At 45.0% G+C, this 12,470-nt stretch overlaps 1 protein-coding gene across 2 annotated transcripts in view; it reads right to left on the bottom strand.

The window, feature by feature from the left end:
- The window catches only part of SLC17A5 (solute carrier family 17 (acidic sugar transporter), member 5), a 21,079-nt gene extending 9,581 nt beyond the window's left edge, over nt 1–11,498 (bottom strand). Inside the window, exons 1-7 of one of the 2 annotated variants that reach the window (XM_014949309.1) lie at nt 11,162–11,498; nt 7,984–8,180; nt 6,568–6,801; nt 5,956–6,043; nt 3,038–3,124; nt 1,719–1,837; nt 704–862 (exon numbers count right to left, since the gene is read on the bottom strand). In XM_014949309.1, the coding sequence (XP_014804795.1) occupies nt 704–862; nt 1,719–1,837; nt 3,038–3,124; nt 5,956–6,043; nt 6,568–6,801; nt 7,984–8,180; nt 11,162–11,216 (939 nt within the window). In that variant the 5' untranslated portion in view covers nt 11,217–11,498. Of the gene's footprint in view, nt 1–703; nt 863–1,718; nt 1,838–3,037; nt 3,125–5,955; nt 6,044–6,567; nt 6,802–7,983; nt 8,181–8,813; nt 8,868–11,161 lie in introns of those variants that run through there. The other variant, XM_014949310.1, reaches the window with a different exon arrangement.
- Nucleotides 11,499–12,470: the final 972 nt, after the last annotated feature.

Raw genomic sequence — 12,470 nt, 5'->3', positions numbered from 1 at the left:
GGGTTTAATATTTTTCCTAGAACTTTTTTTTTTTTTTTTTTTTTTTTTTTTTTTTTTTTTTTTTTTTTTTTTTAAAAAAAAAAAAAAAAAAAAAAAAAAAAAAAGGGCATTTTACCTCTGCTGCTCCTTGAGGAAAGGAAAGAAAGTGACAATTTGGAAAGGGATCCGAAAAGATGAAAGCTTCACCCACTCCTTTCCTCCCTACTTCTCCCTAAATCATTTTCAAAAGTGCCACTTGTCCAATGATTTCCTTAGTTTTTTGGGGTTTTTTTAACTGGAAATATTGTCCTTTATGAGCAACCAAAAAAGAGAAGCAGATAGTATTTCAGAAGCCATAAAACAAGCTCTGAAATCTGAAGCAACCATACAAACCTTATAAGAGAGAAAAATATTATCATAGCTGTGGTTATAAATCAGAGCAGTTAAAAACAGGTAATGCGCATCTTCAACCAGAAAAGGAGCTCGAAAGCCAGCATTAAGCTAAATGTCAAATTTGTCCTGAAAAAAAAGTGGGAATTAAAAGGCAGGCAGCATTTTTGATACATCTGCTTAATTGTGGGGAGTTTTTTTTACCATTTCCCAGCTATACATTTAGATTCCGAGGTCCTTAAACAGCTCCCTCTATTCTAACCAGCAGGGAAGATATCTGCTATTTCATTTCTTTCATTCAGAGGAAAGTGAGTATTTTTTTTCTCTCTCTCACCTCCTGTGCATCAAACCGCAGGATCTCCTTCATGTAGGTGGGCAGGAGGGTGAGAAGGGTGTAGAAAGTCCAGTTGTAGGAGAAGTGAGCCACAACGATAGCCCAGAGCGGGATGGACTCCAGCATCGGCCTCCAGGGAACAGATTTCTGCGTAGAAAGCTAGTGAGCAGGACAGAGAGGGGAGAAAGAGTGACCAGGGCATCGAGGTTAGCATTTACTAAACACAGTGGTTTGATTCTACCCAAATCTATGCTGATGGTTCATTCTGAAGGGCATTAAACAAGTCTCAGTGGACAGATGCAGGTGCATGGCTGTGCTCGGCTCTCGCGGAAGGTATATTGATGCATGTCACTGCTCTGTCCTTTACTGCTGCAAAATAAACCCACTACTTTTATGTTCCATAATCCAAATTTGAAAACGCAGCCCTTCCCTTGCTGAGATTTGTTGCCTCCTGCTTTCGCTACAAACGATTAAATATTCCCAGTCACCCCTCACGTTTATTTAGCTGAATCTTTCCCACTCAATCCTAAACATTAACTTTAGTCCCTCAGCCCCACAGGCTGCAAATTCCTGTCCCCGGGCACAGGAACCAGCCCTGGGCACACTTGAGGAATGGCTCATTACCATTCTCAAAATGTCTTCTCCACAAACAGTAATCTCTTTCTCCCCAGAAGACACATTGAAAAGAAGTTGTATAATGTTGTATTGCGAAGTTTAAAGACATTATACTGGTCTGCATCTCATTTATAAGGAGAAGTGACAGACTCGAGCTTTTTATTTTAAAAGCACAGCAACGTCATCTGTGACAAAAGGCATTATTACAAATGCTGTGTTTGATTACCAACTGTTTCTCACTTATACAACTGCATTGTATTTCCAATTTCTTGTTTGAGAAATTCTGCCTCTATCTCAGATTCAGGATGTTTTTCTACACATAACCCAGCGTGACGCTAATGGCAATATTTGTGATTCATGTCCTTACTTAAGTAAGTATGGCTATACCAAAGTGCTGTACCTGATCTTTGAGAGAAGAGAGTATATATTCTCTCTCAGCATGTGAAATGCTCCTGTGAGTTTCTGGTTTATCACTAACCAACCACATCCAGAAGAAGAACCATAACACGCCAAGAGCACCTATTGTTGGGAAAAGATGGGTGAAGAGATAAGAATAAAAACACAAGCCGTTATATGGAGTGAATAACACTCTCAGATGATTTAGTCAGAAAAATAATGGTTTTGAAATTATATTAGAGTATTTGGAAAAAACTTCCATCTACTTACAGACAATCATTTCCCAAAGTGGCATTAACAATGCACATTTAGAGTAATAAACAATAGAGAACTAAGCAGGAAAGTGGCTTTTTGTCTTTTTTTTTTTTTCTCTTTGTTTTATTTCCTCTTGGAAGTGCCTCGTGCAGCAAGAAAGTTGTGTACCCACACATATTGTATTTTTATCAGTCACATGGAACAGCCACAAGGGATATGGCTCACCCAGAGGAAATAAAAATTCACTCAGTTTAATCACAAGGATATACTCTGTGCACGCACACAGAACATCACTCCCTACAGCTTAACTGATGCACCGATCCTCCTTAGCTTTTCTAAGCCAAACCCCATTTGGAAAAGGTAACTTTTCAGTAGTCAGTCCAAATCAACTGTACTTTTATGTATCTATAACACTGTAACTTACTGCATTTTGTCCAATTCTTTGTATTGAAGGCTTTTTATTTATACAGAAATTGGAGGTGGTTTTGCTGAGGAAAGCATAACCCTTGTCTTTAATTCTGATTCTCCCTTCCCCATGTGGAATACAAACCGGCTCAGACGTGAATAGACGTATGAGAAGCATCAGTTAGGTAGGTCTAAGACATGCTCTTAGTGTTTGAGGTTCTTCTAAAATGTAACTCCCAGCAAACACGCTGTGCCTTGCATTTGGGGTGTTCTTCCAGGGTTCCTGGGACCGCTGGAGAGGCTTTCCCCACCGCTCCCATCTCAAGCAGCAGTAACTTTTCACATGCTCTTTCGTTCGGAGTGGAAGTTTGTTCCTGGGATTAAAGCTATTAACTCAATTTCACACTTCAAACAAGAAATTCCAGCCTGCTGCTTCCAAGTGGCAGGAGAGTTAAGAGCATTTGACTGGTACCAGCTTTTGTCCCACCCAGAGCCAGCTTTGCTGGCTGGAAGCAGGGCTTACACAGCCACGGGCAGGAATCCGCTCAGCTTCCCACATCTCTAACTGCCCAGGAAGAGGAAAATAGTTTTATAATACGCCATGCTTTTCTAAAAGAATATGGATGGTACTTTTAATAATTAAAAAAAAACCCCAACACTTACCAAATATGTAAAACACATAAACCCAGTTCATGTAGTAGCAGATTAAACCAGAGAGCGGCAGAGAGACAACAGTTCCCAGCTGTGCACCTACCAGAAGAAAGCAGAACAGAGTGGAAAACTAACAGTTAATCTCCTGTCGACCCCTTAAACTGAGGCAATTTCGCAGTTATTTTATTTTCTGTAATAAATCCTGCAGAAGAGCTTGGTCCCCACCACTAGAGGGCTGGCACTTCACCTTACAGAAACCCAGGCACAAGTAAAACTGAGCCGCAAAGCCCCAAAACTGCCAGCAAAAAGCAATAAAAGGCAGGTGTTCTTGGCACATTCACCTCCAATAAAGGGATGGCTCTAGCACATCCAGAAGAACACAAATTGGTCAACTGGCATGGCTGCAAATCAGCAGAGAGATGACCTGGGGGGAGACAATACTCCGAGCGGATATAATCAGGTTGCATTTCTCAGCTCCTGCTGCCTCCACAGAAGGAGATGGTGGTGACAAGGGCCAGGAGACACCCGTGTAACCAGCAGGTTCAAGTCTCATGGTCCCTGAGTTCAACAGGGTGTAGGGTCAGGCAAGGAAGAAGGGAAAGACAAGCAGATTCCAGTTCAGATACAAGCCAAAAGCAAGAAAGAACTACTCTTGAGTTTATACAAAGATGCATACACAAATCAGCAGAGAGATGACCTGGGGGGAGACAATACTCCGAGCGGATATAATCAGGTCAAGGGCCAGGAGACACCCATGTAACCAGAAGGTTCAAGTCTCATGGTCCCTGAGTTCAACAGGGTGTACGGTCAGGCAAGGAAGAAGGGAAAGACAACCAGATTCCAATTCAGATACAAGCCAAAAGCAAGAAAGAACTATTCTTGAGTTTATACAAAGATGCATACATCTACAAAGATGATGAGGGGCCTAGAACATCTCTCTTGCGAGGAGAGGTTGAGGGACTTGGGTCTGTTTAGTCTGGAGAAGAGAAGACTGAGAGAGGAACTCTTCAATGGTTCTAAATACTGAAAGGGTGGGTGTCAGGAGGATGGGGCCAGGCTTTTTTCAGTGGTGCCCAGGGACAGGACAAGAGGAAATGGGCACAGACTTGACCATAAGAAGTTCCATCTAAACCTGAGGAGGAACTTTCCTGTGAGGGTGGCAGAGCCCTGGCAGAGGCTGCCCAGAGAGGTGGTGGAGTCTCCTTCTCTGGAGACATTCAAATCTCCCTGGACACGTTCCTGTGGGACCTGCTCTGGGTGACCCTGCTCTGGCAGGGGTTGGACTGGATGATCTCCAGAGGTCCCTTCCAGCCCCAGATCATTCTGTGATCACAGATCACATGTGATTCTGTGATGCAATATACGCTTTGCAAAGGATGGCAGGCTCCCCCCTCCTGCCCCAAATCTAAACCAGAAGCCCAACCCGTGTAATTTACAGTTAGGAACTCTGCTGGTGATAAGCAGCAGACCTTGTCTCTCAACGTCAGTTACATGATCACTTCTCCAAACCTAATCTCAACTCAGAAAACATGATATTATGTGGATAGGCTGGCTACCTAGAGTCTGTCTTCATGGAAACAATTTTGAGGCAGAAAGCTTTAACCACAGAAAACAAAACCACATACTCCATGCAAAATATAAATCAAAATAACAACTACATATAACCTCAATCATATGCTCTCTTAGAAAATCAACAGGATCATGATTAAACGAACCACAGACCACATGACTGCCAGCTGTGAAACTGTGGGGAGAAGGAAACGCTCTGCTAAGGTCAGACAAGACACTTTCTCCATCCTTGACTGCTGACAGCTGGCCACCAGCACACCAGCATGGAGTGTCACAAGATACAAAAGGACAGTTTAAAAAGCTCCCAGTTGTTAAATGCAGCAGATATCAGTCCTGACTCTCTGCTTAACATGTGTGCTGGCTCTCACATGGAGACTTCTTTTAAAGCAGATTTAATTCACTAACATGGCAGGAAAGAGATACACCAACAGAAAGAGAAAAAGCTTTGTGTTGCATTAGGTGGTTTCAAGCGGCTCAGGGAAGGGTCTGATGGGCACCTGAAACGGCACACAGGAAGGAATGAGACACTTGGCTAGGAGGGAAGTGAGAAAATGTGAGGAAAAAAGGCTTAAGACTTTGTTCCTGCTGACACAAGAGAGCCCTAGACTGGCTTAGCTGCTTGAGAAGCTGTAGCTGTGGTTTCCCCATCTTCTTGATGAAGCCCAGGTCGAACAAGAAAGATGTAACAGAATTAATACCAACACGAGTGAGTAAAACAACATTACTTCATTAAGTGAATGCAAAATTTGTCATCCTCAAATAATGTTATTTTTGACTAGTGAATTTAGAAAGCTACATTTTTCACTTGCCCCACAAATACTGCATCAGAGCAATAAACCCCTGAGCCAGGAGAAGGCTCAGCAGAGATGGGGAAGAGCGATGTGTTGGTGAAGCTTGGGGAATACACTGGGAATACAGCTGCTGCACAGAAAGCTGGCTTTACCTCAGCACCCCGGGGAGCAGGGGTGGCCTTTGATTCAGATGAACAGTTGAGTGGGTCAGATGGTGGGGGAAATCACTCTACGCAGTGATTCTGCCCCAGCTTTTTGTTCCTAATACTAAATGTCCTTTATTTACAGCAACTTCTATTAATCACCTTCACAGTGACTCTTGGCACTACCTTATACCAAAGTGAGTCTGCAGTTTACACTTAGCTGCAGATCAATACCCTTTCTCAGGGTGATAAGAGCCATGAATAAATGAAGATAATGAACGCAAAGCAAGATTTAATTCAACATTACGCTTTCCAGGCTAAATGCTGATTAAAATTTGTAATATAAATCCCTTTGATTTAAGCCAATCCTCCCCGCTAACCGCAGTAAAAAATGTCTAATCCCGTTTCCAGCGTGGGAATGTCTCACCTGCATAGGAGATGCTCAGGAGCTTGCTGCGTTCCAGGGGGGGGGCCCAAGAAGACCACATCGAGTGCATCGCTGGGAAGGTAACGCCCTACAAAACAGCATTTCACTCTCTTGAAACGGGACAACTTTGGGACTCCCTTAAACTTCGCAGGTTTCAAAGCACATTGCATTAAGCAGCGGGAGTAAAATCTGTGAATTTCTTGTTAATTTCTTGTTTAGCAAGAAGCCGCTTTAAAAACAAAAAAAAAAAAGGGGTGCAAGGGCTGAGTAAGCAGAATTCATTTCTGCTGCTTTTCATTCTGTATATACTCGAAAAGCTGCAAGAAGATAAACGATACTGTTCTGAGCTCTTGGTTTCTGACAAGTGAGAAGGGATAATTCTAGTTTTGTCTCAAGTGTCCTTACAAATAAAACCTTTTTTCTTATTCAAAAAACTTAGGCTAAAATACAGGGCAAACTTTTTAATCATTCCAAAATACTACAACTAAGCTACTCCAAAGGAAACAATACATATACTGCTCCAGCACACCAACACCCACAGGGTTTAATCACTCCCGTCATTAATAAAATGATGCAGATACGTTTCTAAGTTCTGCAGAGCAAAAAGATTACCTCTCCCAGTCCTTCCAAGACTCTGACAGCTATGAGGTAGCCAACCCCCAGGTTTGCAGCTAAGGGTGTCAGCAAGGTGAACACTGAGGTTCCAAAAATGCCAAACCCCAGTAGCAGCTTCCCTCCGATCCTGCTGGCAAGATATCCTCCTGGAATCTGAGTAATGATATAGCCATAGAAAAACGAACCCAGGATCCATCCCTGAGTATCAGCATCCCAAGAATACTTTTCCCCCTAAAAAGAGAAAAAAAACAAACCAAAATGCAGTAAGTTCAAAATACCCAGTTTGTGTGAGTGCAAATCCCACCTCCATGTCACCGGCGTGGACATTGTCATGCTCTAGAAAATGGCTCTTCCTGCAGAAAATATACAGGCAGAAAAGCAAACAAGGAGATGCAGGTGCTTAAATTGAATACAAGGAGAGTGAGCAGCCAAGGGCAGGACTCACAAGGGCAGGTGGGAGAAGGGGAGAAGTGCAGCAGAGGGAGGATGAATTCAGCAGACAAAGTAATAAAAGCAAAGCTGATGGAGACAAGGAGCCTGAAGCTATAAAGGAAGTCAGCAAGAGGACACGAGCTGCTGCCCAATAAAGTGATTTTTGAAGTTTGGGATCATTTCCAAAAGCCCAATTTATGAGCATCTAAATGAGCAGCATACATTTCACGGAAGCGATGAGACAGAATCTTCTTCCCATAAAGTTTGCAGTTATAAATTGCTCATGATAAATAATAAATGACCTCTAAACAAACAAACAAAATGAAGGCAGGAAGACGGCAAGAGAGCTTGGCAATAAAATTCAATTAGCAGGTGAGATGTATGCAAGGCCAAATTCACAAAGTGGGCTTTTTTGGTGGATTTTTTTGTCTGTTTTGTTTTGGTTTTTTTTAAAGTATTTTCTCACATCCAACAGTTAAGAAATGTGGTTTTAGTGATTACTGGAAGGGAAGTGAGAGATAAAGGAGATAAAGAAAAGAAACATGATCTGGGAAAGAGATAAAAGAAGTGAGAAGGAAAATATTACATGTTAATTTGTAATGAAATTTCATGTCATTGAGACTGTGGGGAGAACAGGCAAATACAGACAGAGATGGGAGCTCTGACGCAGATGTAACAGGAGCAGTTGATCACCGGCACATAAAGCAACGAGTCAGAGCACATCTACAAGATTAGCCAATTTGTACAGAAAAACACAGAAAGGATGTACGTAAAAAAAAGCTGACCCTAAGCACAGCTTTTAAATTAGCTGGTCATTTAAGGCTATTATTTTCCAGAACAGCTTCAGAGGAACCACTGCAAAGGGCATCTGGTAAAGAGCTGCCTGTTCTCTCGCCACCTAAGCATGAGTCATCAATCCCAGATTCTCATTACAAACGTTTTTACAGGCCACATGACAGGACAGCAAGTTTGCGAGCTCACCGTTGTGTTGCGAGGAACGTTTATGGTGGAAGAATGCTCTGGGCACACGTTGGAAGTGGTGTTCTTGGCTAAGCTTATGTTGGGCTCTACCATGTCCACCAGAGCAACGCTCAGGTTGACGCGCAAGGCGTACAGCAGGAAGAACCCGAAAAAGGCCAGCAGTGCCAGGTTGTAGCGAGCTGAGCAGCACACGGGGACTGGAACGAGAGCAAACCAACATTTGCTGCTTTAACAGAACCCAACAAGAATAACCAATAAGCGGTTTTTACTAATAATCCAGACATTTACAGGTAAGAAAAAGTAGGCGAGAAAACAAGCTCATTGTTCTAGTCGTAACTGGGGGGATAGGCTGAGGGTGGAAAAAAAATGAAAGCTCCCACTTCTCTGCTGATGTGCAAAAGAAATGCAATTCTGGTTTACACAACTCCCTGCCAAGTGCAGGGGCTTCAGTGGAAGCGTGCTGTGGGGAAATGGAATTAGAAACGTGGGATTTAGAAGTCCTCTTCAAAATACTGTAATACTTTTTCATGTAGAACTTGACAGCAGAAACCCCACAGGACTAGCAGGAAGCCTGACATACACGTGAACACAGTTCAAGAAAAAGCAGAGAGTCTTGAAGTCATGTTAAAGAACGTTCACTGGGATTCCAGGCTCTTTTCTGGCACCAGTTTCCCTGCTGTAAGCGTGCTTATGAAGGACTATTCCTTTGCCAGCAGCTCCCAAAGAGAACACCAGCAGAAAGGGGAAGCGCAGGAGCTTCCCTGCTGCCCACTGTGCCCCTCTCCTGCGCTCACAACAGAGAAAAACGAGTCTCAGAGTCAACATCAAACCTGTGCTGTGCATTAAGATGACTCTCCCAGCTGGTAAAACCCGGATATCAGACTTTGGACTGCAACACGGCTGTTGATTCCCTTCCACTGTAAACACATGGCAGCTCTTGGCAGAGATCCCTCATCAATACCAGGAGATTCCGGTCTGACTTGAGCCGTAACTTGCCCAGCACATCACCCAGCAATAAATTTTCTATCTATACAAAATCCAGCTTGCAGCTCTGCAGATGCTCTTTATGAGCTGGGGGTGCCTGAGCCTACTGAGCAGAACTGTTGAGAAACCACTGAAGAATCTGCTGAGCTGACAGATAGTTAGGGGGTGGAGTTTCCCCCCTCGTGAGGAAACTACGGAGCTAACGGAAAATTTTATAACCTGGACGTCTGAAACTCCAGGAGGGCTGGGGATCAGCACCTGCAGATATTACATCAGTCTGCAGCCATCTCATTTTTCTCTGACTATTCAGAATTCAAATTATGGATAGAACAAGGATATCTATGATAGAACGGGGCTGACTGGAGCCTGATCTGCTATCGCAATGCCTCCTGGCTGGATCCCCTCATCTGCAACAAGAACCACAGAATGGTTTGGGTTGGAAGGGACCTTAAAGATCATCTAGTTCCAACCCCCTGCCCTGGGCAGGGACACCTCCCACTAGAGCAGGTTGCCCAAAGCCCCATCCAGCCTGGCCTTCAACACTTCCAGGGATGGGGCATCAACGACCTCCCTGGGCAACCTGTTCTAGTGCCTCACCACCCTCATAGTAAAGAATTTCTTTCTGGTATCTCATCTAAATCTCCCCTTTTCCAGTTTAAAATCGTTGCCCCTTGTCCTGTCACTGCACTTCCTGACAAAGAGTCCCTCCCCATCTCTCCTGTAGCCCCTTCAGATATTGAAAGGCCACTATAAGGTCCTCCCGGAGCCTTCTCTTCTCCAGGCTGAACAACCCCAGCTCTCTCAGCCTGTCTTCATAGGAGAGGTGCTCCATCCCTCTGATCATCTCTGTGGCCCTCCTCTGGACCCGTTCCAACAGGTCCATGTCCTTCCTGTGTTGAGGACTCCAAAGCTGGACACAGAGCTCCAGCTGGGGTCTCACAAGTGCAGAGTAGAGGGGCAGAATCACCTCCCATAACCTGCTGGCCACACTTCTCTTGATGCTTTCTGGGCCGCCAGTGCACATTGCTGGCTCATGTTGTGATCTCATCCACCAACACCCACAAGTCCTTCTCCTCAGGGCTGCTCTCCAGCCATTCTCTGCCCAACCTGTATTTGTGCCTGGGATTGCCACGTCCCAGGTGCAGGACCCTGCACTTGGCTTGGTTGAGAAGCAAAAAGGGTGCTCTGGGACAAGCTTTCTAAAGACCCCCTACCACTCCAGAAACAAGGAATGAGCCTGCGTGACTTGGTCTTTTTCAGTGAGGGGACTAAAGGAGCCTTTCTGCAAGGCTATTTGTCATTAAAGTAGCAAAACCCTCCCACTTTAGAAGCCTCTGACCCTGACCAACTCTATGTGACATTCCTTATGGCTGCACAAGTCCTGGAAATGACGCAGAGGGGCTGTATTTGATGGGGGCTCAGTAAGTGAGGCTGCTGTACCCATCTGCAAAGTGCCTGCCAGACCTGCGGTCATTGCCAGTCTGGCCCCAGCAGCATTTGAAAAGAGGCACATCTGATATTTAAATGCCATGAAGGAGAACAGCCAAGATTTTATTGCTTACTTTAAAAAAACAATAAGCACCACGAGCAGGAAGCGCTTACCATACAGAAACTAGTCATGCGGCTTCATTGGCCTTTATTGGTGTTTAAAAAGCAATTTGCCGTAAGTAGAAAATGTATAGTCATATAATTTATAACAATGAATACAATTACAGGTAAAGCTTTCCACTGCCCATATTTCCTGGGGTTAAGCAATACCAACAGAAGGATGAAAAACACCCTGTTGAAGTAACCCTTCCTTGGAAATGCAGATTAACTGGAACATCCAGTACTCTCCCTCTGGAAGGTTCTTACCGGTACAGACCGTGTCTGGAGAGCAAGCTCCACAAAGCAGATGCACAAGAACTTAAGGTCACTAATGTCACCATAAATAGTTTATCATAAAAATATAACAAATATGTAGATCTGCAAGTCTGACACAAACAGCTGCTGAAGTATTGCTTCTCGATCTTTCCACTGAGTGCATCTGCAATACCTGAGAATATTAGATTAGGTTAAGAGAATGGAAAATTTGAGAAGATTCCAGATGCGTTTCAGTGACCCACCTCTCCAGGAGATTGCCAGAATCAGAGACACACAGAAATTCATCCCCCCCACAGTTTAAGACAGCTACCCACGATGTTCACGGTCTTACCTTGACTGGCAGTCTGGGGTCCTGCATCTACAGTTAATTCGGATTGCAGGGGCATGTTTTATAATACTGCAGCTATAATTGAAGAAGATTCTTAAACTGCAGTTAAAAAGCCAGCTCTGTGCTGCAAGTTGCACAGCAGCTAAAGGAAGTTGTTCTTCTGGTGTATTTTTCCTTGTGGCCGAGGTGACCCACCTCAACTGGGGCGTGATGTGTTGTGCAAACTTAAGAAAGTATTGCTTTAATAACCGACTTGAACTCAACTTTCCCTCATTCCAGCACTTTTAAGTCATTTTGTTAGCAGCCCCTCTGACTGCAGCTAATAGGCTTCCCGAGGAGGTTGGAGAATTTTTGCACGGTGTACTGAAAAAACTCAGCATCTCACTTCATAGTTTGTCTGTTCTGGGAAACCAAACAGCACAGATACCCCCTGAACACATTAGCTGTGTCACAGAATGGTCTGGGTTGGAAGGGACCTTTAAGGTCATCGAGTCCAACCATCAACCCAACACTGATAAAAACCACCACCGACCCACGTCCCTCAGCACCACATCTGCCCGGCTTTTAAACACCTCCAGGGATGGTGGCTCCACCACTGCCCTGGGCAGCATCTTCCAAGGCTTAATAACCCTTTCAGTGTAAAAACTTTTCTTAATATCCACCCTAAACCTTCCCTGGTGCAACTTGAGGCCGTTTCCTCTTGTCCCATGGCCTGTTCCTTGGGAGAAGAGACCGACCCCCCCTGGCTACACCCTCCTTTCAGGGAGTTGGAGAGCGCGAGAAGGTCTCCCCTCAGCCTCCTTTTCTCCAGGCTGAACACCCCTAGCTCCCTCAGCTGCTCCTCAGAAGTTCTCCAGACTCTTCTCCTTGTCTTCAGACCCCTCACCAGCTCCGTTGCCCTTCTCTGGACCTGCTCCAGCCCCTCAAGGTCCCTCTTGTCATGAGGTCCCCAAAACTGGGCACAGCCCTCGCGGTGGGGTCTCCCCAGTGCCCAGTCCAGGGGGACGGGAGCCTGTTGGTTAAGACCCCCCTCTCTACAATTACCTTCATGACACCTTCCACCTCCCTTCCTCCCCACGCTGCCATAACAAGCCCTTAGTCTTACTCAAATTCTGCCTTAATAAATGAAATTCTGCCACGAGCCGGGCGGACGGCAGCAATCACTAATTGCGGGGCGGGCACTTCGGGGGGACTCCTTGTCCCCAGGGCGGGGACCGCACACCCCGGCGGGCATTTACCGGCGATTTCCGTAGCCCCCGCCACCAGCGCCCAGGACAAACCGACCCCCCGGTCCCCGTCGGGGCGCAGGGCC

The sequence above is a fragment of the Calidris pugnax genome, unplaced genomic scaffold (genome assembly GCF_001431845.1).
Source record: "Calidris pugnax isolate Ruff unplaced genomic scaffold, ASM143184v1 scaffold132, whole genome shotgun sequence".
Lineage (NCBI taxonomy): Eukaryota > Metazoa > Chordata > Aves > Charadriiformes > Scolopacidae > Calidris > Calidris pugnax.
The sequence above is the reverse complement of the archived record's forward strand: the minus strand, read 5'-3'. Positions and strand labels throughout refer to the sequence as shown.